The 25337-nt window shown below is 35.7% G+C and overlaps 1 protein-coding gene across 1 annotated transcript in view; it reads right to left on the bottom strand.

The window, feature by feature from the left end:
• The window catches only part of RGS22 (regulator of G protein signaling 22), a 131326-nt gene that overhangs the window by 26853 nt on the left and 79136 nt on the right, over positions 1 to 25337 (bottom strand). The window contains exons 15-19 of the mRNA XM_046642526.1: positions 8672 to 8866; positions 6417 to 6509; positions 4227 to 4399; positions 3085 to 3247; positions 566 to 724 (exon numbers count right to left, since the gene is read on the bottom strand). Of these exons, the coding sequence (XP_046498482.1) occupies positions 566 to 724; positions 3085 to 3247; positions 4227 to 4399; positions 6417 to 6509; positions 8672 to 8866 (783 nt within the window). The remainder of the gene's footprint in view (positions 1 to 565; positions 725 to 3084; positions 3248 to 4226; positions 4400 to 6416; positions 6510 to 8671; positions 8867 to 25337) is intronic.

Raw genomic sequence — 25337 nt, 5'->3', positions numbered from 1 at the left:
GGGGCTGGCCCCATGGCCGAGTGGTTAAGTTCGCGCACTCCGCTGCAGGCGGCCCAGTGTTTCGTTGGTTCGAATCCTGGGCGCGGACATGGCACTGCTCACCAAACCACGCTGAGGCAGCGTCCCACATGCCACAACTAGAAGGACCCACAACGAAGAATATACAACTATGTACCGGGGGGCTTTGGGGAGAAAAAGGAAAAAAATAAAAAAATCTTAAAAAAAAAAAATAACAACTATATTAATAGATAATATTTAAGTGTTTGCTGTGTGCCAGGCATGCTACAAAACTAAGCTACATCATTTCATTTCATCTTCTCAACAAACTTATGAAGCAATTACCCTTATTAGCCCCATTTTTTTGTAAATGAGGAAACTAAGGTTATAAAAATTAAAGTTGTACAATTAATATGTGGCACTGTTAAGATTAAAACTTGGGAAGTCTGACTCCACTGTCTTAACCACCACGCCATAGAAGAACAATGGCTAGGCCAACGGGTATGCGCATCTGATGTTTTGAGAGGTACCATCAATTGCTATCCAAAGATTATAGTAATTTACCTACCTTTATTTTTTGACGTGCTGCAAACTGTTCACTTGCAAGAAACAATGGCAACCACACATTTTCTAGCCTATTTAGGACACGTTTCTGAATTTCAATTAGAACAGGTGCATCAAGCTGCTCGTGGAGAATCTTTCCCCAGCCACCACTTAAATTCATTATCTAAGAAAACAAATATGAAACGGAAACTACAAACTTATGTTTTGGCAAAGAAACACTAATGGTCATTGCTTTATTCACCCCAAAACCATTTGCTGAGCACCAGATAGGTGCCACGATTTTCATTTTCTACAACCTATCTCCTGGCTATCATTGGTATAGTAAAGACAGACAACTCCTCTAACATCAAACTGAGAATTGTGGTTTCTGTGACAGTTGTTTTAGATGTATGATTTTGCTTATGATATATTTCAAAGAACACAGGAATGAAATTTTTCTTCATGGCATTTCTTCTCTCAGTATTTTCAACTGCAAAATGAAAGCATTAGTCTCTTAGTTTTCTAAGTTCCCCTTTAGGTATAATATGAATCTGTGATTCTGGTCAAACTGACTTGTTTGAGAAAGCATTTTCTTTTTGTGTATGAGGAAAATGAGGCGTTAATTAGTTAGGAGACAAGCTTGACTCAGATATTATAAACGTGTATATTACCAACAAACATTGGGTTGGAGATGGTGGGAGATGGTGGTAGTAATGATGGAGGGCTGTTACAACAACTTCTAAGAAGAAAACAGGCAGCAGGAAGTCAGGTTATACAAACAATAGTCTTTGACTTGCACAGGTAGCACCTTTTATGAAACATAATTTCTTTGTGGCCCAAATCTTCCTTCTGAAAAACTTGTGATTTCAAGAAGCTACTAATGGCTCTTTCCTGCTATAAATCATTGGGTTTTTTTTTTACCTGTTTCTGTGTATACATCACTCAAAACTTTTGGACTGCTCAATGGAAAAATTACCTTCTTCTTAGTTATCCTTTGATTAATAAGATTAACCAAATCCTACTAATATGTAATAATAATACGTTTTACATGAAAACAAAAGAGAACCCCTCTTAGTCATTCTTTAATAATAATAATCAAATAATATTAACAATAACACTGTTTTTGTATAAAAAATAAGAAAAAAGAAAAAGAGAAAAGACTGTTTTGCTAATGAAAGAGCAAACCTACCACACAACTGAAATTAGAACTAGCATAATCTATATAAAACATAATGTGATGTGGATATCCTTAAGTATAAAGTAAGTAAAGAAAAATAAAAGTAAAGACGAAAGTGAGGAAGAAGGGTCATTGGGAAAACTCCTCTGTAGCAAGCACAATCATTTGTTATGATAGCAATGGGTAACTTTTTCCACTGAATTTTAAATTCCAGCATATTATACTATGGAGGGTTCACACAGTAGCATCAGACACCACAAAACCTCACATAACGTAGCACAAGCCAAACAGAAAACAAACGCTTTCCATGTATTTATTTCATATTTGTGCTTATTGAGATACCCAACCACTTTTGCTAATACATCCCAGATTTGTATCTGACGGAACTAACGGCAAGACATTTTTGTCAAGGTTGCTTAATTCTAGAATTTCTTCTCCCTCTTACTCTCGAAGACTTTTGTTTATTTTCCCAAGGATCTAGCTTTTTAATTTGGTATGCCCTACTTGTGAACACCTCTGAATTTTTCTTTAATTTACTGAATTTAGCATTAATCTGAAATTCATATTTTATAAATGTATGCCAATAGGACACGCATCCTTTTAAACTACCAAAATGAGGAAGTCAAATGCTATACATTTGATCTCTAGGTAGTAGTGTAGTACTAGCAAACTTCAAACTAAATAAATTATAATACTTAATTATTTATATTTCAGAAGCATAAAAATTGAGCCATATTCCATGCACTCAAAGCATGAACACTCAAATCCAATCTGACATTTTTGCTGTAAATAATGACACTGTAGTTATTAATAAGTTGTGATTAAGGCCATCTTACTTTGGTATAGTAAAATGGCCAAAAGTATGTTTCTGGTCATTGAAAAGAGTTTCTGGAAACAATATAATGGCAAATGATTTTTCAAAGATTGATTATGTCTGGAGTAATATCACTTCAGAGAAGAACAGAAAAGAGGTAGAGATGAGGCTTAATGGCTTATAATGGCTGTTTTTCTGCTTGTTGAAAGGTGCAGGGACCTTGTCCACCTTGTTCACCACTTATCCCAAGCGCTTACAACAATGTCTGGCATATTACAGGCACTCATATTTGCTGAGTGAATGGATGAGTGGATGAATAAGTTATTTTTATTCTATAAATTACTTTTTAAAATAACATTTTTTATAATATGTATACTTGAGTGAATTTTAAAGATACTTAATTTGTAGATAATTATGAATACCTAACAAAATCAGATATCAAAAGTGTCTAACATATGTCATAAAAGGAAAATTTAAAAAGGTGACTTGGAAAAGAGAAATAAATTATTGGTTTTCATACTTAATTATAAAAAATACATTTATATGTTGATACCTGGTTCTGCTGATATAGAGAAGCTGGACTGTTGGGTCCAAAGAAATATTTTTTATTAAGGTATTTGTTTTTAATATGTCTAGATTTTGCCTCCCTTTGCTTTTGATCTCCATACATTATTCTTCGGAACTGCTCAATGTCTATCCAGCACATGAGGTCCATGCTAAAATGAAAACAAGAACAACGCATAGTCCTTCTTATTTGTTCTCTCAATTCTACTAAACACCAAACAAGTTGTTGTTTTGACAGAACTTAGAAAGTGGTTGTGTTGACTAGTTAGCACAACTGATTAGATCATAGAACTAATGAGTAGAATATTGTGTCTCTGATCCCTTTCTAGGCCAGTTAGGTTGACTCTATTGTATTCTTCATCCTGACTAAAAATATAAATGAATACAAGTACTGGGATCAGAAAAGAATCTACCATCATTATTGGTAGGGTCTCAGAGTTCTTCCATTAATGATGGACTATCATTGTCAATTTCAAATATTGGAAAACTTCCACCTATTGCATGTCTATTTGGCAACATGCTAAATTTAGAGTAATCTTAATCACAAAGAAGGGAAATGATGTATGTGAAATTTGGCTCCCAGGTCTAATGAGTTTCTGTTGGGAGAAAAATTATTGTAAAAAAACACGGTCAATACTTCAGTTTACATTAGATAAATATGTCATAAGGTTCCAAGATTCTGTGCAAAACTACAATGCTTTATTTATGTATTAGCTAATAAAAATTATGAAATATTACAGTGATTTCAATAGCTTAGTGAAATGTAAAAGAGACATTTCTCAGAAATATAATTAAAGCACCTGTCGAGAAAAATGCAAAAGAAAGAAACAGCAAAAAGGGAAAGAATAAAACATACTGGTGTTTTAATTTAGCCAATGCTAAAATTATCAACAAATATTGCTTAACCACTTTAACTGAACTTTGCTATTATCAGAACACACTCTGCAACAAAAAGTTATCCATACAGATTTCAGATAATTATACTCATTAATTTTTACTGAGATGGGTAAAATCTAGCACTAAATCACTTTTATAATATGTTGAATCAAAATAAGTAGCTTAAAAAAATAAGTATCTTAGAAAAATGATGTTTTAAGAGAGAAATACGTTTTAAAATGTTATGTTCCTCACCTTGAAGAATGAGCCTCAAGAAATTGACGGAAATGTTCAAATTCCAGTTTGTTCTTAAGCAGATCATTAAAGTTAAAATGCTTATATTCCTCAGGAACATTATTCCAATATTCTGTTTGCTTAGAGGCATCATGAAGTGGTGAAATACCAGGTCCAATTTCACAAGTAGTGTCCTAGTGAAATAATACTTTTTGTAAAAATCTCTTAAACACAACAATTTTTCCCCCAAATTTAAATAGAGAAACTAAAATAAAAAGTAACTATTAGGCCAATGCTGTTTAACAATTCAATGGTAGAACTGGGTAAAGAATCTAGAATCTAGGATCCAGTTCTAACTCATATCAAATTCTGTTCTGCTCCTTTCCATTCCATTCCTTTCTTTTCAGGAACATTTAGTAAATATTTACTATATACTTGTTAATAAAATATTAATTTTATAATTTTTCTTAGTACAGAAGTAATGTCTTTTGTAATAAAAAGACAAAAAGGAAAAGCATACATAATACTATCATTCAGAGCCAACCACCATTAATATTTTTATATATATCCTTCCAGTCTTGTATACACAAATGTAGTTTATTAAAAATGAAGATAGGACTCTACATCTATGTATAGCTTTGTAACCTGGTTCTTTTTCTTAATAATATATTATGAACATAAAACATTCTTCTATTTATAACTTAGTTTTAAAAGTTATAGAGTAATGCAAGACATTTATCTAATAGTACATTCTTTAAATGTAATCACCTTCATATAAAGTTAATTTTTAGGTATTTTCAAGACCTCTGATGTTTTGTGGACAGTTTACAAGCCCTATAGGGCAAAGAGCTTATGCTTATTCTTTGAAAATCGTTTCCTTATATAATTTCTTACACAATTAATTCATCTCCCTACTCGTTTTTGAAAAGTGTCAGACCATGAGATAAACTACCAATATTTTAAAAATTAATTTTCCATAGGTAGAAGTATTATTGGGAGTGTTATAAATTTTAGCTCTTAAAGTTTAAAATACTACTTTATAATGTGCTACCTTTATGGATTTTTATGTAACCTTTCCAAGGTATTAATCACTAGTGTCTCAAATAGAGAACTTCTATGCTAACAAAGCAATGATCACGAAGGTTACCTTTTAAAAATAACTTCACTATTTTTATAAAACTTTATTATTAAAAGAATAAAATTTCAAATATTTAGAAAGAAGAAAGTAAAAGATCATCTGAAACCTTACCACTCAAAGCTAACTATCTTTAACATTTTGGTGAACATCCTTCTAGATATCTCTTTGAATATGTGTATACATACAGAAATACACATATAATTTTATATAAATAGGATCATACGATACCCTACATTTTTGCGTGTGTGTGTGAGAGAGAAAGATTGTTGCTGAGCTAACATCTGTGCCAATCTTCCTCTGTTTTATGTGGGATGCTGCCATATCGTGGCTTGACGAGCAGTGCTAGGTCCATGCCTGGGATCTGAACCAGTAAACCCCGGGTCACTGAAGCAGAGAGTGTGAACTTAACCACTACGCCTCCAAGGCAGCCCCAATCCCTATATTTTTATAGAATATGTCCAGGGCATTTTCCATGTCAAAAAATATGCACCTAAACTGTCATTTTTATGAAGACACACACATCTAATTTTACGACTTTATGGATATATTATGATTACTTAGCCAATACAAAAGCTGCAAATTTATAAATCAAAATAACATTTTAATATGTTAGCATATCCTACGATCTTTTTACTGACTCCTTCAAATCCTTTCCCTATTTTTTTCTTTATTGTTTTGCCTATTGCTGTCACACAATAGTTCCTTTTCTGTTTGGAAAGCCCAATTTAACTCTTTTTTGACTTGACAACAAATAAAGCTCTTGTCATACAGGAAATAATCAATAACATTCAAAGTAATATAATACGGTTTGAAGGCTCTCAGCTAAGGCAAGCGAGTTACTTGGCTCCCTATGCTACCTTATCTGCTTTTTTTTTCCAGCTTTGTTATTAAATGTGTCAAAAGATGTAATACCTTTCAAATGCAGCATGCTAGGCAAAGGAATGGCAGAAAAATGAAACTGCCTAACTCCTACATTATTAATACATGATATGCTCAATATATGATTCCCACCTCCACCTGCCATATATGCAGTGGTAATCCTCTTCAGGGTAAAAACTTTTTCATTGTCTTACCTCAGCTTTCTTGGAAAATGTCTCTTTATGCAAAGCCTGTAGCTTTCTGAAATGTGTAGAGTCTAGCTGTCGAGTTTCTTCCACCAGCTCCACCTAATACAATAATAATAAAGTGTGTAACATCAATAGAATGGCATTATGAAAAAGTGGGGAAAGAATGTACAATTTGCCAGTAACAGTGGGCTAAAAACCAAATACACTTGCCAATAAATTATTTTGGAGGCTAAAGCAGGAAGACCAACATAGCAAAAAATATTAGCTACAGCAAAGTCAGACTTTAAATGCGTGCAATAAAAAATACAAACATTTCTATGTAATGATATAGTGCCACCAAAGATCATTCTTCCTTTCTGGACAACCCATGTGAACTAACAAACATTGTTGGGTCACATTTTCAGTTTCTATTCATTATGACACGATATTAGTCATGAAGGCAGGCACTGCCAGCTTTAGGGACCAAATAATCCATAGAAGAACAAGAAATGACTGAACTCCATTCTTCTTAGTCTGTGAGCAAAGGTTTTTCATTGCTATAGCAAGAGAAGAGAGAGCCAGTCATCTAAACCTCATATTAGATCTCAGCCTTCGATAGATTGCACTGTTTTACATAGTCAGGAGAACAGGATCTTTCTCCATTTCTCTATTGCAGAGAAAATTAGTTTGGCTCACTGAGAATTTTCTGCATTTAATAGCTAGTTTTGGTAGTCTCTTTTGGGAAAGAGTCTACGTAATCCAGTCAGCTGAACTTTTAGAGAAGTCCTCTGGGCTGAATTTAAGCAAGTTTCTAAAATTAAGATTTATTTTTCCTCTTATTAAAAAGAGTGTATAATTTGTCCCATGCATTTTATAGGAATCATTGCTAATGACAAAACTTTTTGGTTTAGGGAAGTTAGTTATAATTTTTAATCTTTTTTATTACTTCAGGATCCTATCTCAGGACCATTTTCCTCTACACCATACACTTTATTTAAAATAGTGAATGGAAAGAATTTTTTAAAATTTCATATGATATCTTAATCTTCCTAGTGTAATATATATCTTTTTGTAGTAGAAATGATGCAATGCTAATTTTTCAGGACAAAGAGAAATCAGGAATAAAAATTTAATTATTTTGGTCATTTAATTTAGTAAGCCATAGGGTTGTTTTAAGTTACAATCCAATAAAGCAACTCTATCCAAGGTGTTTTGGTATTAATTTTATCTTTAAAGATTTTATTTTTTCTTTTTCTCCCAAAGTCCCCCAGTACATAGTTGTATATTTTTTTAGCTGTGGGTCCTTCTAGTTGTGGCATGTGGGATGCCACCTCAGCATGGCTTAATGAGCGGTGCCATGTCCGTGCCCAGGATTCAAACTGGCGAAACCCTGGGCTGCCGAAGCAGAGCTCGCGAACTTAACCACTCGGCCACGGGGCTGGCCCCCGGTATTAATTTTATCTTAATTACCTAACCTATGCTTTCTAGTAGAAGACACGACTATCTAAGAAGTTGTTGAGGAGATATAAACAAATAGCAACACAAAGATAGCAGAGTTCCACCAAATAACCTCCCGTAAAGGGTATATGCATTAACTTAATATGAAAAATACCCATGAATGGTTTTAATTTATGATCCAAAATAAATATTTCCTCCATCCATCAATAAGAATGGTGAAAATATTCAAGCATTGAGGCTTAAAATAACCTCTTTGGGATGAAAAAAGATGTGCTGAAATTTTTATCCAATCAAGCAGTCCGACCTGACGAACATCTGCAGTTGCTTTAAAAGCAGCTCTGAAGTCGGACAATGTGCTTTCCACAATACAAATGAAACGTTTATATTTTCCATGGGTGTAATATTTACTGTAACTCATCAAGTATAAAACTAAATGGGCTTTTTTCCACTAATCAAAATTAAAGCCACTGCTGAGAAATGGCAAGAAGGGACAAAGCCAGTATATTATCATGGCACATTTTGTTGGTTCACAGGAAACCAAAACTCAGATTTCTCTCTGCTGACATATTTGTACAGAGAACTAAAAATGACATTGACGTTAAAAATATCTTTTGTTAGGAGACAATAGGGAAACTGGCAAAAAAATAAAGTTAATAAACACTTTCCCTGCCCCAAATTTGAGCCTGCCCAAATCTTAACTCTGAATCCCTGGCCCAAGTGAGACCCTTGTTGTTGTTTTTCTCTTGTGAGTTAACAATGCTGCTTATCATCAGTCTTGTAGTAAACCTGAATGGTTCACAAACAATTTGTCAGTGCCACAATACCTTTCCATAAGCGACTTGGTCTGATTTTACCATCTGTGTCCAGGGCTCAAGAAGGAGGAGAAGGATGTATTCTTCTGCTGTGTCAAAAAGGTCTTCAAATGGTGGCTGTATTTTCATATAAATTTCTTTTTTCTTTTCCTGTTGGAGTCCAATGTCAAGAGTGGCTGAAGGAGCAATGTATGTGGCAAAAAGATACTAAGGGAGAAAAGAGAGATCGTTATGAGAAACCAGTAATGGTTAGCAGATGCCTCAGCAAAGGCATTTTAAAAAAAGGTAAGAGACGGCAAACAAGCTCAAGTCATTTTTTTCTTGAAGATGTGTAAAACTACTTAAGACAAAGCAATATGTTTATCCAAAAGACTTTGCTTTTCATTTTCTTTTCTATTTCTTCAACAGTAATTAGTCAATTAGCCAGAGGATCTTGCACAAGAGTGTGTGATTTAGATATTCCAATTTTTCTCAGATTACTACTATTTCTATGATTGATTCCAGGTTATATGTCTCCTTTTTTCCTTATGTTCATGACATTTCTAACCCATTTGTGCTACTTTCCAAAGTGGTTTGGAAGGCCCCTTTGGAAACAAGAGGCAAGAACACACTAGACTGAAAACTGACTCTTGTCTTCTAATCTAGAGACCCAACAGACTACCTGCTTTACCTAACTGAGTTGCAGAGTTCTTAAGACTGCTGCTAATTATCCCTTTCTGCTGTAAAAATGTTTCCATCTGGTGTCCAGTGCTATGGAAGAAGGTAAATATAAGAAGGAAATAAGAGTGAATGGAAAGATAGACATGGAACATACATCTTCCTAGACAAATCTGCATAAATGTCTATTCCATTTTAGTCATTTATCTTATGTCAATAATAGCTAGTTAAATCTGATAAGCAATTTAGTAACATTGTATTTTTAAAATGCTACATCCTGGATATATCATGCCTTGCACATCAGATTTAAATGTAGTTTTACTAAGAATCTCTAATTAATCGCATTTTATTTCTATTTTATTTTTACACTTAGACTTTGGCTCTGATAATGTCCAGACTCAACCCAGGCAGTAGATAGACAGACAGACAGACAGACATAGATTTGTGCCAAATATCAAATAATAGTCTTATGTAAAATAATCTTTTAAAAGTTTTAAAGGGTCCACATTAGTAACATAAGCATTTACTGAGTATCTACTACATCTTAGACACTTGAACAGGTGCTACATATGCAAAGATTAATGAATAAGACCCAGTGCCTGCCCTGAAGAAGCCCATTGGTGGTGACATGGAGATGAAAACTAGTGGTTAAAATACAGTATGATAAGTACTACAAGAGAGGTAGGCTTTACAGATAAGATCTTCAATGATTGCATGTCCATTCTTTTCAAGCTCACCTCCCATTAATCACCTTTTAGTTCCTATTTTCTTTTTCTTTTTGGTGAGGAACATTGGCCCTGAGGTAACATCTGTTGCCAATCTTCCTCCATTTTTTTTTCTCCCCAAAGCCCCAGTACATAGTTATATATCCCTGTTGCAAGTCATTCTAGTTTCTCCAAGTGGGATGTTGCCACAGCATGGCTTAATGAGCAGTGTGTAGCTCCGCATCTGGGATCCAAACTAGCGAACCCCGGGCTGCTGAAGCAGAACTCACAAACTTAACCACTCGGCCCGGGGATAGCCTCCTAATCACCTTTTAAATGTTATACTCAAATACCAATTTTTCTGTAATGTGCCTAAACCTTGCTGTTTTGCCATTCTATGCTATTGCACATATTGTTCCTTCAATCTGGGATACTCGGCCTACCCCATGCACCTTGTCTGCTTGACAAACTCTGATTTATTCTTTAAAAACCAGTATGGATTCCTCTTCCTCTAGGAAGCCTTCACTCACACGCTCCTCCCAAGATCATACTTTTCTACTGCTATACCTATCATACTATAATGCAATTACGTATTTATGCGTCTTTTCTTCGAGAATGAGGTCCTTGAGGGCAAATATGGCAGTTTATTCACCTGATTCTCCAACTCCTAAAACTATTCTTAGCAGAGAGTAGAAGACACAAGTGTTTATTGAATGTACTGAATTCACAGAAAAAACTCATTTGTGTCTTGGAATGGGGACAGAAAAGGTTCAGAAATCCAAACTCTTCCAAGAGAAGAAAAGTTTCTGCTATCCTTAATCCTTAAACTGAGTCTTTAAAGATAAATTGGAGTCAATCAGGTAAGAGAAAGGAGTTGATGAGAAAGATAGTTCAAGAAGAAGGAAAACATAGGCCAAGGCATAGAGGCCCAAGCAGTTTTTTAACCTATGGAGAGATTCTAGGCTCCAAGTACATAACACTGACTAAAGGAAAGAGGTATAAAAAGAGGATGTTACAAAGGGAGGCAGGCTCCAGAGCATAGATATGAGCTTTTATCCTTTGGTAAGGAATCCTAAAGATATATAATGGGGAATCTCTGAGAAGTGACATCAATGGATATGAATTTTAGAAATAAATCAATCTGGCATTAGAAGGGAGAAATGGTTTGAGTAGATCAAGATTTCAAGCAGTTTGGAAATTATTTCAATAGCCAGAGAAGAAATTATATGTCACCTTTATCTCTTGCCTGGTTTTTTGCAACAGCCTTTTAACTGGTCTTTCCAGGCTTCTCTTTGCTTTCTTATTGTCTTTTCCAACCACAGCAAACAGAAAAACTCTTTTGCATATCTCTCGTCTGTTTGAACTCTCCAGTGACTTCCCATCTTGCATAGAATAAAAGCCAAAGTCCTTATAATTACCTATAAGTGGAGTTCTGGGAAGTTTCTCAGTGCTGAGGGGACAAGGATTCTAGTTTAGGACCTGCCTGTGGGGAAGCCCCCATAAACACCCTAGGCTCTCACAACACCCTGAGAGCAGGGGTGGACCAGATCTAGACTCCAGCCTTGAGTCTTTAAAGTGCCAAAGCAAAACAACTGCTAACCTGCAATTCTATACCCAGTGAAAACACCTTCCCAAAATGAAAATGAAATGAAGATGCCATAATCAACAAAACACAGAATTCTTCAACAGTAGACCGGCACTCAATAAATAAAATAAGTAAATTAAAGAGATGTCTTAGACAAAAGCAAGATGCACCAGAGAACAACAGAAAGCATAAATACGTAGGTAAATATTGATTGTAAAACACAATAATAATGAAGAAAGTCAGAGGAAATAGTAAAAGAGCCTAAGATAGAGAAGTCAGAAGAAGAAAGTAAACCTAAGCAGAATAATGCTGTAGAAGCCAAAGGAAGGGTTAAAGACAGAGACAGTAATAAACAGTGTTTATATACATATATATTTATATACAAATGTTTACATATATAAAAACAAAATATACATGTAAAATATACACAATAGTTTTATACATACACGTATACACACACACACACACACATATATATATATATACATATATGTAAACCTAGAAGAGGTCAAGTAAGGTGAAGTTAAAACAACAAAAAAATTGAAGTTATGGGTTGAAGTGCAATTGAAATGATCTACCAGAAGGCTCATTATAGGTAAGAAAGCAAATGAGGTTAAATCAGGGTAGTAATACAATAATATGCAGGCTGGAGTATCACAGAACTAGAGGTAAAGATAAGGGAGGAGGACATGGTTAAAAGGGAGGACTATGAAGTTCAGTATATAATAGGCGCTCAATAAATATTTGTTAAATGGATAAATGGGAGATTTGTAGCCTAAAGTGAAATTATAATCTGAAAGGAGAATTTCAGAGTTCAAAAACTTAAAGCTGAAGTAATTCCAAATTATGATGGGTTCCAACATATGGCCATCCCCATAGTTAACTTAGGAGAAATGGAGATACGAGACATTGGAATTGGGTAAGTTAAGAAATTCTATAGCATATATGTTATAAGGTTTAGTAGGGTGGTTGTTGAAAAAGCTTTAAGATGATAAAAGAGAAAAGGTAGGGAAAATTTCATGAGTCATGTATTGAAAATTTCTAGCAAGAAAAAGAGAACTTAAAACGTCTTTAAGTAACATTAATGAGGTTAAGGAGAGGGGAAATTAGCAGATGGAACAGAACTTCAAGTTTTGAAGTTGTGAAAGATGAGTCTTGGGGGCCAGCCTGGTGGTGCAGTAGCTAAGTTCTCATGTTTCGCTTCAGTGGCCCAGGGTTCGCCAGTTGGGATCCCAGGTGTGGACCTACGCACTGCTCATCAAGCCATGCTGTAGCAGGTGTCCCACATATAAAGTAGAGGAAGATGGGCACGGATGTTAGCTCAGGGCCAGTCTTCCTCAGTAAAAAGAGGAGGATTGGCAGCAGATGTTAGCTCAGGGGTAAGGTGTCCCCCCATGTCCCCATGCCCCCCCCCCCCACAAAAAGATAAGTCTTGAACAGCAGCAGAGAATATCTCTTTCTTCCTAAATGTTGTGAAATACGGGAGAAGGGGCATACGTAAGAGCCCTTCTGGATGTTCTATTTAATTAGGTAATCTGAAGCCTGGAAACTTCCTTCCCTAAAGCATAGATAAATAGTCCTCAGGGTAGAATAGTCCAAAGTGAATCATATGCTTACCAAATGATTATATAATATTTAAATTGAAAATTTGCTTTACACACAGTCACACATAGCAAATTTTTCTAACCTTGGGAGTTATTTAGAAGAATGACTTATAAATATAACTAGTCTAACTAGTAAGTCTAACAAGCTAAGATTGTACCAAATTCAAGTCTATTCTTTTTCTAAGTTAGAAGTTTTAAAAAGCGCATTAATTAAAATAATGTCATACTAAGGTAAATTAAGGAACTAGAAATTAAAACGATCGTATTAGCAACATCAAAAAAATCCTAGAATTTGCTTCAATAATTTAAAATTTACCTCAAAAGAAAGTAAATTTGACTCTTCAAATTTCTTAAGTTAAAAATCAGTAAGGAGTCAGGTTATATTTGGGCAGGAATATCTTCTAACGGAAAAATGAAGCAACTGCTTTGTCATTGGGTCGGCTACATTCAAAGCTATAGTTTAAAAAGACGATGTGCCACATACCAAACTCTTTGTACAGAAATCAGGATGATTCCTTTGATTTAAAAACATGATAACAGTGAGAGGGTAAAGTACAAAAGAACTTGAAATGGTGACTAGAATGACGGTGACAGAAATAATGACTGTCAGCTTTTGGTGGACATGGAATCTATTCCCTACCCTTTCCCTCTCAGTCTTCCTTCACTCCCCATGTCTTATCTCTAAGATTTACTGCTACCCACAGGCCCATGAGAGACTCTAGATGCTATTGATACGGTCCATCATACGCCATGGTGGACATTTCATGATGCCAGGTTAAAGCCAGACTGCTGTATGTGATTGTATCCAATTGGCTTGAGCTTCTTGCCTGCTGGAATTTTGCTTCATGATTTTCTTCAGAATGAGCTTCACTTCACTTTATCATTAACTACATTGATAGCACAACTTCTTTCTGATCATTACTCTTCATCCTTTTATATCTCTCACCAAGCTTTTCTTTACCCTCAGCACAATCTGCAGCTTCTTTGTGTCCTCTAAATAAATCAGGCACCACCTAGTTTCCCTTACTTTCTTACACAATGAGGACTGAAGACTGTCCATCATTTCACCTACACTCTTATAGACATCCTTAATTCCTTCCTCTTTGATCTTCTGACTTATCAAGGCCCAATTCTGGGTCAGCCTAATCACTCATTCATTTTTCTAACTCTATTCCCAAGCTTTCAACAAAAACTATGATATTTGGCTCCATTATAAACAGATTTAAAAAAAAAAAAAAACTGTCCTCAGCTGTGACTGCAAAGTTTGGCAAGTTTTCGCTTATTTCTGATCAATTCCATCTCCCCATTTCTACACTTTGCCATCCTCTTTAAAGGTCCCACTTGTACCCTTATGCTTCTTCATTTTCAGTAGACTTTCCTTTAGCTCCCAGGAAAAACCACTGGGATGAATGCCCTCAACTTTCATCTCAAGAGCTTTCTTCTAAATCTTTTTCTTTCTCTAAGGTTTCAAAGCAAGATTCCTTCCCAAGGATAAACCATTCATGTGTGCTCCTGACTACATTCCTCCAGAACCTTGTAACATCGGTTATTTCCTTCCTGCCTTGTTTCCTTAATCTACCTTTCCACTGATTCCAATCTCCTTCCTTATGCTACAAAAGTGTTCAAGTGAAGTGCCTCTGTCATTCTAAAATATTTTTTCTGACTGCTTTGTCCACAAACTATCACTCCACTTGTATCTGTCCCTTCTCTATAAATCTTCATACTCACTTTTCACTCGCTCCTCAATATACTGCAATCTGGTCTTCACGCCAATGAAACTAATCTCTAAGATCACTAACAAGCACAGAATCACCAATTCAACAGCTTCTCACCTTAATCTTCATCCTATTGGATTCCTTATGCAGCTTTAACCCTGTTGATTACCCTCTTCTTGACTCTCTCTTCTACCTTCAACACCTTCTCCCGATTCTCTATTTCCATTCTTAAGTTCCTTTGCTGAATCCTTTTCCTCCATTCCCCCTTAAACGGGGATACATTCTACTGTCAATTATATTTTCTTCTCAGTTCACAGTCTTCCAGTTTCTCTCACATGCCAACCACTCTCTCGCAGGGTTTTCACACACTAAACACTCTATGCCTGCTACGTACTCCACCCTTATCCTCTTTCCCCTTTTTGCTGAGCTTACATTCATCCTAAAGGACTAGGTCTTCCTTGACTCCTAAGTCTGGCTTAGGTATTGTTCTTACATGCTCCCATGGGACCCTGTGCTCATCTGTTTCTCCCACTGGACCATAAGCTCTATGAAGACAGAGAATAGTTCTACTTTATTTATTACTGTATCCCTAGCATATTCTGTTGTTAGTGCTGTCAGGATTCCGACTTCCAACAACCCTGTGTACAGCAGAGTGGAATCCTGTCTGGTCTTTTTGTGCCATCCTCTCAACTTCCAGTGCTATATCTGACAATGTTCCACTACTATTCATAAGGTTTTCATGGCCACTTTTTTCAGAAGTGGGTGGTCAGATCCTTCTTCCTAGTCTGTCTTAGTCTGGAAGCTCTGCTGAAAGCTGTCCACCATGGGTCACCCTGTCAGTATTTGAAATACCTGTGGCCTAACTTTCAGCATCACAGCAACACACAGCAGCCACAGTAAGACAAGTGACAGACAAGTGCTGTGATTCTCTGACCAGGAAATGAACCTTGGCTATGGCGGTGAGAGCACCAAATCTTAACCACTAGACCACCAGGGCTGGCTATCCCTAGCATACAGCATAATGCTAAATTTAGAATGAATGAATGAAAGACTTCATCCATTCCCAGAGACTTAACAGTCAACTATATGTGGAAAAAAACCCAAATATGTTTAGCTTTTGACATGATTTCTTTCCTGAACTCAAAATTGTCACTTCTAACTGCCTACTTGTTACAGCTACATGGATAGCCTATAGACCCTCAAACTCATTGACTCAGTAATATAATGAATTATCTTTTCCTAGCCTCCCAAGCCTCTGCCTTCCTCTTGTTTCCAGATCTCATTAATAGTATGCCATTCACAGCACAATCTTTGACTCTTACCCACTTTCCTTTTTCCTTCCTCCTCAAATGCAAGGAGAAACTTGACAAGAACAAGTATAAAAATATAAGGAGGAAGTAAGCAGCAGCACTTCCATCCCAACAACTATATAATAAAACTCAGTCTTCTGACCAAGTGAGCCCAGACCCTTTCTAGGCTACTGTCTACTACCTTCCTTCCTGATCTCATGCTCTTTCTTTGCTCTATACAGCCAACAGGGGTTCACACATATTATGTAGCTGCATATCCCATAGTCTTAAGGAGCTATAATTAGGTCCCCATTCTGGTTTAAGCCAACTGTCCTGGCATAATTATTAATAGTGCTCCTTTCTCTCTCAAAAGAGTCTTAGTTCAGATGATAAATTATATGGCCTCGCTATATTTAACTGACACCAGTTAGATAAAATTATGAAGTTTCTCTAAAACAAGACTTCTAGAAGTTCTCAGTACATATTTAAAGCTGAAAATAAAAGAAGAGCAGAAGATATTCCTAGCTAAGAAACATACATTCTCCTAACATGCAATTATATGGATTGAATAGCTGTTATCAAAAGCCAAAATCCCACACCAAGAATATTTTATTTACAACCTGGATTGAAGCTTCACAGATTTCCCTGTGAATAAATGCACTAAATGAAAACCTTAATAGAAATTTAAAAATATTTTCCCTCTTTGATTGCACCTAAATTTAAACATTCCTTTGCCTTCCCACTTTTCTTTGGTGGTGGTACAGGGCTTCCTCACAGCCACTTTATCAGAACATTTTTCATTATCACCTAAGTAATTTCTCTTTGGTCAAGGATCGACCCCCACTATGATAACCAGGATAATCCTTAAGAGCAGTATACTCCCCCCATTTCCCTGATTCTTTACCAGTCTTACTATAAAATCACAGAACTGGAAGCATTAGAAAGGGACTTGAAAGATCATCCTCCCCATGGTGTCTCAAGCCCAAAATATGCACATTTTTTGTCTTCCTTGAGGCCAGGGTCTCTGGTCTCACTGCTCTTGTCACAGCTCCAGGGTGATAGGGACAAAGGTAGTTAAGGCGGTGAGGAGAAGAAAATTGATTTGATTGTTAATCCTTTATTAGACCCACGGTAAATTTATAGTATGTTCAACTGAATTATGCCATTAAAATCTGAGAATGTCTTTCTAATATGTGTTTCTAATAATCCAGGGACAATCTACAAGTGTATAACTGACAACTGACTATAACAACAAACAGGAGGGGAGGTAATCATATATACGAACCAAAATCAAAAAACTAAACACCTTTAAAATCTTTATAAAGATGATGAAAATCATGTTTAAGCTGATGTAAATTGACTTTAAGATGTAATATAAAGATTAGGCTATATGATAGCTAAATAATACACAGTCTAATTGTGGGTTAGAAACATTGTTTAAGTATCCTGGGTCATTTTCTTTTTTATTGGCCACCCAGTTCTTCCCTTCTAGCCACTGAGTAAATAACAATGTAGCTAATGTTGAATAAAATGCTCCCTTCATATCCCAGTCAGTCACTCTGATTCACATTAAAGCAGAGATTCACTCAGGCACAGCTGTGGCCAACATGATTCCAATTTAAACACTAACCTATGATGCTTTAACAACCCAGCAGGAAAGTTTTTAAGAAGGGATACAAGCACTGCCTGTCTGTGATCAGACTGCCTGGCACTGCACACAGCACAGCTCTAACCCCCATCTCTCCTGGAGACACTCAAAGGTTATGTAATCAGGAAATGCACGGTGGGCAGTTTGCCCAGCCCACTCTACACCTGTGCCTGTGACTCACTTTCTTGGCATCTGTATAAGGGAAAAAGAGCAAAGTCTTGAAATTCTGGAAGTTAACTTTCTTGTTTAACTAAACTTTCAAGACCATACGATAGTTAACAAGACTATCAAGAGAAAAAGACGTAGGATGGATACCATGGAGACAGGAGGAAGAACTGAATTGGGAAGTGGAATAGAGAAACAAACTGGGAGAAATGAAGACCAAAAAAAAAAGAAGGAGAAAAATAATATTTTGATAAACATTTCGCTCTCTAAGGGATGTTAAGATGATGACCAATATTTAATTTAAATTACTTTTAATACACAGTAGCTTGTTGGAATTATAGGAAAAAAACACAAAAATGTTTCTATGCTTGCCTCTTTAAGGAAATCTCAGATGCTTTATTAGTTAGAGCCAATACCCTGTACACAACAGCTGTATTGCACTACATAGGAAATGGCTCAAATTAAAATATGACATTTCCCAAAGAAAATTATATTTTTTCCAACCCTCAGATATTTTCCACGCAGGATTTCATCATTGCCACTTAACAGTTTTCAAATCATTTTGAAAGTGTACATCAATGAGCATATTCTTGGATGGAAGTGGATCCCAATCTCTTTTCAAATATATCCTAATGCATTCCAGGCTTAGTTTTTTCACATTTTATTCATTCTTATTGATCCTGGAATGTATTGATATTTCCTTACTGCCTCATAAAGCCTCGATAAACGTACTTGAAAAAGGAGAATGGTGGGTTTATTGAATTTATTCTTGTTTTTAACAGTGTCAAAAGCAAAAAAATAATGAAATATTTTCCACAATTGTTTGTGCTATTTAAATTTCTCTTTGTACCAAAGACTAAATGATGACAGCTATGGGGTTAGATTCCAATTATGCTGTAGAAGCACCCAGTAAAGTATTCTCACTGTGCTAAAGGTGAGCACAGTCTCTGGGAAAGCATCTTTTCCATAAGAAGGGGCCATTTGATGAGCTGCAGCTTGATGCTCATCTGTGTTCCAATGAAAACAGGAACAATTTCTGCGTAGCCTTAAAAAGAAAAGTCAAGAATAATACCAAATGTTGTAGCACATGTGTTGATTTGTTATGTTACATTTCAGCTGTTACTTATGTTAATGGAACAGTTTCACATACTTTGTTTTGATGTATTCATTTTAATGATCATGTATATGCATCTTTCTATGATTGCCTGGTAACACTGATTACATGATGTTCTGCTGTCACCACCAGGCCAGGACTGGAAGTAAGAAAGAGAAATGCAAAACTTCAACTTTGGAACTGTGTGACTTAAAATGAGTCCCTCAGTAAACTAGGGACAAAATGTGCCAAAACCCATATACTGTGAGATCTTCATACTAGATTATGGGACGTCTAACAGAGCATATCACCAGGTTAACTGAAATTAGGGACATTTAAAAAGTAGATTTTCAAAATAACTTATTAAAGTATTCCAGAGATTAGGAGAAAACATTCACACTTTAGCATTTGGTGTCATTAGCAAGGCCTCTTTTCCTAGATCCATTATTCCACTGCAATGGTAAAAGAAGGAATTCTAATCGTGTAACTAGTAAGGCTGGAGAAAGATATGTATCTTTCACATTCTTCTAGTAATTGTCCAAGATGCCCGCTTAGAGTATAGGAAATATAAAGCTGTCTGCTGTTGCTATTTTCTTCTATTTATTGGGAAGTAGCATTAGAGTTCTGCCAGATGGACTGACAGGGTGGTATCAACAAAGACCTAGTGGCCCACTGGGAAGAAGACATACCTCATAAAACCACTCTAAAGACAAAGAGGAAAAAAGCCTTTGGCTACTGAAATACACCAAGTTTTTTTCATAAGTGCCTTCTTTCAGTTCCTAGTAAACCGTGCAGGACCTGGAGATTCTGGAGCAAAGGTGAGGTGCCTTCTTTGGTAGATGCAAGCAAGGGGTTCATAAGCAGTCTCTAAAGGGTAGGAGAAAAATTTGAAGGTGGAGGGTCAGCTGTCTCCAGCCGTAACATTAGAGAAACAAAATGGAGAAGATCGAATGATAGTTCTCTTGTCATTCTCTCTCTTCCTCCATTACAAGCAATGGTATGCTGGAACCAGCTAGTACCAGCTCACAAGAGCCAATTCATGAATTTTCAGGAATTTTGTGAGCAGGTTGTTAAACTCAGTCATTATCAAAAGTTAAATTATATAAACTTACAATTAAATAAATTATATTAAAAACAAAGATCATGAATACTCAAAATTCATCACTTCCTAATGATTTACTGTTATCCATACTCGAGGTTATTTACCTCTACCGGGTCTGTACGGTGAAAATACTATATGAAGGTGTGCTATTGCACATCTCTTCCCAACTCTGTATTCAGTGACGTCATGTTGGCAGCTTGAAATCCATGGTGAGAGTATTTACACCCAGAGATCAGCAAACCCTACAAATCAGAGCTGCTTTTTTCTCCAGAGAGCTGGTTTTTAAACATCTATCATCACACCACTGATTATAAGGCAAATACATTTCTCTTTTCCTATCATGATCACTAAAGAAAGAGAAATAAAGTAGGAAAAAAGCAAATGACACCAACTAATTCAAATATTTACTGGAGACAAAGCCATGTGCCAGAATATAACAATTCACACCAAAATATGCTAATTTACAACACAGTTCACTTAAATACTGTTTAACAGACATTGTTTCTTAAAATACGAATACAGTAAAGTTCCTTTTAATAGATAAAGCTGAACTACAAGAGGAGGGCACAAGAGCTTTTCTTTGAAATTGTTTATTTATATTCTGTATAGTCTTTATCCAGAAAAGGGCAAAGCTAAACTTCAAATGTTAAATTTAACTTCAGTTTGATCAGTGAATCAGAAGAGGTAAGAGTTTAGTGGGGAAAAACTCGTTAACTTGTCCTCATGAGAAAGTACAAGGAGCAGCTACAAAGAAGAAACATTAAAGCATCATGAGAAATAAAATTGGTATTAATGGATCTTAATGCAGTGTCTGGACCCCAAAGAGACCAAAATCACTTCACAGATCATCTTAAACACAGCAGAACAGATGTCCACTACACTGTAACAACAACAAGGAAACATATTGCTATATTTGAAGGCAAATAGCAACTTATGTGGGATCTTCTCAACCAGGCTCGACAGGTCTATCCTCGGAATTTATATGAAACAATAAGATGAAACTCTGCTCCAAAAAGCTAAAGGCAGAGTCCCTAGAGGGGTTTATAAGAGGAATATAAATGCCCTGATACAGGACACTTTCAGAAATCACAAAATACTTACTTCAGAAAAAAAAAAAATTCTGTTTTAATAACCATTCACAGCTCTAGCAGACACAGAGCATCATTATCTGAGTTCATATGAGGCAGAAAAAGAAAATAATGAGCAACTTAAAGCAATCCAATGTTTTCTTTTTTCTGCAAAAGGAGGAAAAAATGATGATTTTCAATGACCTCTCATATCCCATTAGGAGCTCAAAAACATTACTCAGGAGCTATGCCGAGAAGGAATAAATTACAGATGGAGCTTTCCACAAATGGATTTTCATGTGAAAGACCTTGGGGCTTTTCAGTTAGGAAATCTTAAAAATGGGATCTAGAGATTGCAACATCCTGATACTGAGAGGCAAACCACTACAGAGATCAACACAAGATCGAGTTGCACAAAAAAGATAACGTGATGACAATCAAACTGAGAATTTCTGGCAATTATTCAGATTCTACTGAGGAAAACTCAATGCAAAAGAAAACCTAAGAAAATGCCAATAGGATAAAAGAATAAAACAAACTTCAATCACTTTGTACAGATTGAAAAATCAGAAGGGAAAACAGAACATGTTAAGTCAAGCCAAAAACAAACCACAAACTCAAGGGACAAAATGGACTAGGCTTAAGACTGACTTTGGCCATTGCTTAAGGTATTTTAAGCAAAACTGATTAATATACGATGGAATAAAATAAACAACTACACAAAAAAGAGTTATTACTAAGCAGTTTAAGGCAATCTAAGGAACAAAAAAGCATTTTATTTTGATAATTTTAGAGCACCTTTTATATGCCACCTCCAGTTCTGAACACACAAGGTATACAACGCAGACTGTCTTCATAGAACTTACAGTCCAGTGGGGGGAAATGGTAAGGGTGAAATTTGATATTAAATATTCATAAAGATGTTTTAAGATATGAAAATGAAAGATTAAACAAGGTGATAGATACTCCTCTTTCTAGAGACAATTAATAAAAAAGCAATGACTTAGAAGTTAAGAGTATAGAGTCTGGAGTCAAAATACTTGGTTCTAATTCCAAGCTCACTAATTGCTAAATGGATGGCCTTAGGAAAGTATTCAGCTTCTCTAAATCTCAGTTTCCTAATCTATAAAATGGGGATAATGCCAATATTTACCTCTTCGGATTTTCAAGAATTAAATAAAATTATCCATGTAAAGTGATCACCACAGAACCTAACAGATAGTAAATATTAAATAACTGTCAGGTATAATGATAAATGTGGTTTAGAGAAGTTCAGATGTACTTTTCTGGAAACAAGAAGATTAAAAGAGGGTATTTAGAGATCATTTTTGGTCCATAAACCTATAATATTCAAAATCTTAAGACTAAATCTGGGCAGCTTGTATAAAAATCAGGAATGGGAGAAATGAATGAATAACTGTAAGCCAGAAAGCTGGCTGCTATATGTGTTCTTCCCAAATCCACTTCACTAGCACACACAACAAAATGGGATGTAAGACAAGAACCTTGCTGATTCTGTGCTCAGTGATTCATTGTGCTTAGAAGTCCAAGCCTGACTGCTACTTGGGACATCTCTCTGGTAACAAAAACAAATAATGTAGCAAAGCCTGAATAATAACTGCCCAGCACACAAGAAACAACCTAATAATGAAGACACTGAATTTTACCATAAAGCTATAAAGAGGTATATGATTCTCCACATTTAATCACTACCCCAACCTCACCCCTCACTCACATCCATTCATCTTTTCCGAAACATAGCTTGATTCTTAATGCTGCTGCTGTATAAATAATGAGCTCTGTTAGTGCACCTGAAAATACACCACCAGCCTAGAGAAGGGGCACGTAGCTCGTAGAACTTTAATGAAAATGTCAGGACCACCCTGAAGTATTGAAGTCCTGTAAATGCCAAGCAAGAAGCAGAGCTAAACACTTAAGGTAATGGATGACAGCAAGCAAAGAAAAAAACTAAGATGACTATCAGAAAAATCTTCAACACTGCCCTTCTTATGCCATAAAAAGTTTTTTCAAAGGAATCTGAGGTAACACTCAAGGTTTTGGTTACCTAAAATTAGCTCAGACATCATTGGAAAACATTGTCAGGACAATGCAAATTTTATGAGGAAAGAGCTACGTGGTCTCTTCTTTCTCAGTATTTCTAGAGCCCTCAGGTAGGGCTATGCTGCACAACCTGGTATGCACTTCATTAGCATCCACAATGTGTCTAAGATCACCTAACAGGAAACTGAAATGAGTTAGGGTCAGAGAGGATGAGAAGGATAGCAATAAATAATTGCTGAATGAATACTTTAATGAATTCGGCATTACTATTACATAATTTATGGCTTCCTAAAACCACCAATGCATGGTATAGGTCTGATGACATTTATTGGCTCAGTTTTTGTGTTTCCTTCCTCTCTTGAGAAATTTCACTAACACAAGAGTAAACCAGTGACAGTATTCTAGACCCTGGAGAGATAGGAGTAGTCTTAGATTGACTTATTTGCCATGGAACTCATCAAGTGGTTTCTTTGCAGGAATGTACATAAATAGAAGCAACAAGAGTCTCTCACTAGAGCATTAGGCCAGAATATTTCCAGGTTGTCAAATTACTGGGTGGAGATGTGAAGAGTAAGACACTTTCAAATGTCAAGATTTCATCTACCTATGGTTAAAGATACTGAAAAGATTTGAGATTTAGTCTAAAGTTGTTGATATGAATAAAATAGAACAGTATGATTTTTTTGTTGAAGAGTTGTCATCCAAAAGAGAGAGATTTATTTTGTATTGCTTCACAGGGCAGGAATAAGACCAAAGGATGAAAGCTTTTGGCTTAAAAATGAGGGGGAAAAAAGTAGTTCCCTCCCTCCTACAGGTATTTGAAAAGAAGCTGATGATTATTTAAAAAAACAATAACCAACTGTTATCTGCTGGTAAAGAAAGAAGTTATTTAATCTCCAGTTAAGATGCTAGTATCTGGTTTTATTTTAAACATAATTGAAGTAACTCAGTAATTATCTCTCTCCCTGACCAGAGAGTAAGTTCTTTAAGCCAAGAAATTGTCCTAATCATCCTTGTATTCACAGAACATTACTTGGCACATAGCAGGCTCTCAGTGAATGTTAATTAATAAGTAACAGAACACTGCAAAAGATATTCTTAAAAGGCTGTGATTCTATGAAGTATATTTTGATTTAAGTTGTATTTTGAAACTTAGAATAAGTTATGGTATTGGTCGAATGAATAGCTATTGACTTAGGAGCTATTGTTCTTCCATCCTATTTTCTTCAGTTTTCCAAATGCCTATCTTCCTTCCCCACTACCCAGGTAATTGACAGAAACTTAAGTACTGACTCTAATAATAATAATACCTACTTATTCCATAGAGTGCTCTATATTATATTATGAAATATTTCCACCCTCAATGTCTTATGCAATTCTTACAAAAATCCTATGAGGTAGACATGAGAACTTTCATATGGTAGAGGAGGTAAAGTTTAGCACTGAAGTGGGTTCTGCATCTCAAGTTTGAGCTTAATTTTACTCCTAGCTACAAAATCCTGGCAAGGTTAACATTTCAGAGATCTAGTTTTCTTTTATCTATAAAAAATAGAATAAAAATGCCTCATATGTTTACGATGGGTATTAAGCTAGAAAATACATGACTGCTTCTTACAGAGACTGCCTTTCCTGGTACTTTGGCAGGCTAGATTACTTAAAAACTCTTCCTCTATAAAATGCCTAGAAATATTAGATAAAGTATAACAAATATCCCTTTAAATGCATGGTTGATACAGTAAGGAAAATCACCAGAGGCCAAAATTATTACACAGTGAACTGAAAACCAGAGTGATAAGCATGAGCTGACGATGGGACTACCACAGGGAAGCCAAGGATGTCGGCTATAAGAGTCACGGAGTACAGGAGACAAGGCATTGGACCCTCACAAGGTGAAAAAGTTACACTGAGACCCACACATACACCAAGGTCCTTGAAGGAGTATACACAAAGCAAAACATAGAGTGGGAAAAACACGTACATATATACAC

The sequence above is a fragment of the Equus quagga genome, chromosome 16 (genome assembly GCF_021613505.1).
Source record: "Equus quagga isolate Etosha38 chromosome 16, UCLA_HA_Equagga_1.0, whole genome shotgun sequence".
Classification (NCBI taxonomy): domain Eukaryota; kingdom Metazoa; phylum Chordata; class Mammalia; order Perissodactyla; family Equidae; genus Equus; species Equus quagga.
The sequence above is the reverse complement of the archived record's forward strand: the minus strand, read 5'-3'. Positions and strand labels throughout refer to the sequence as shown.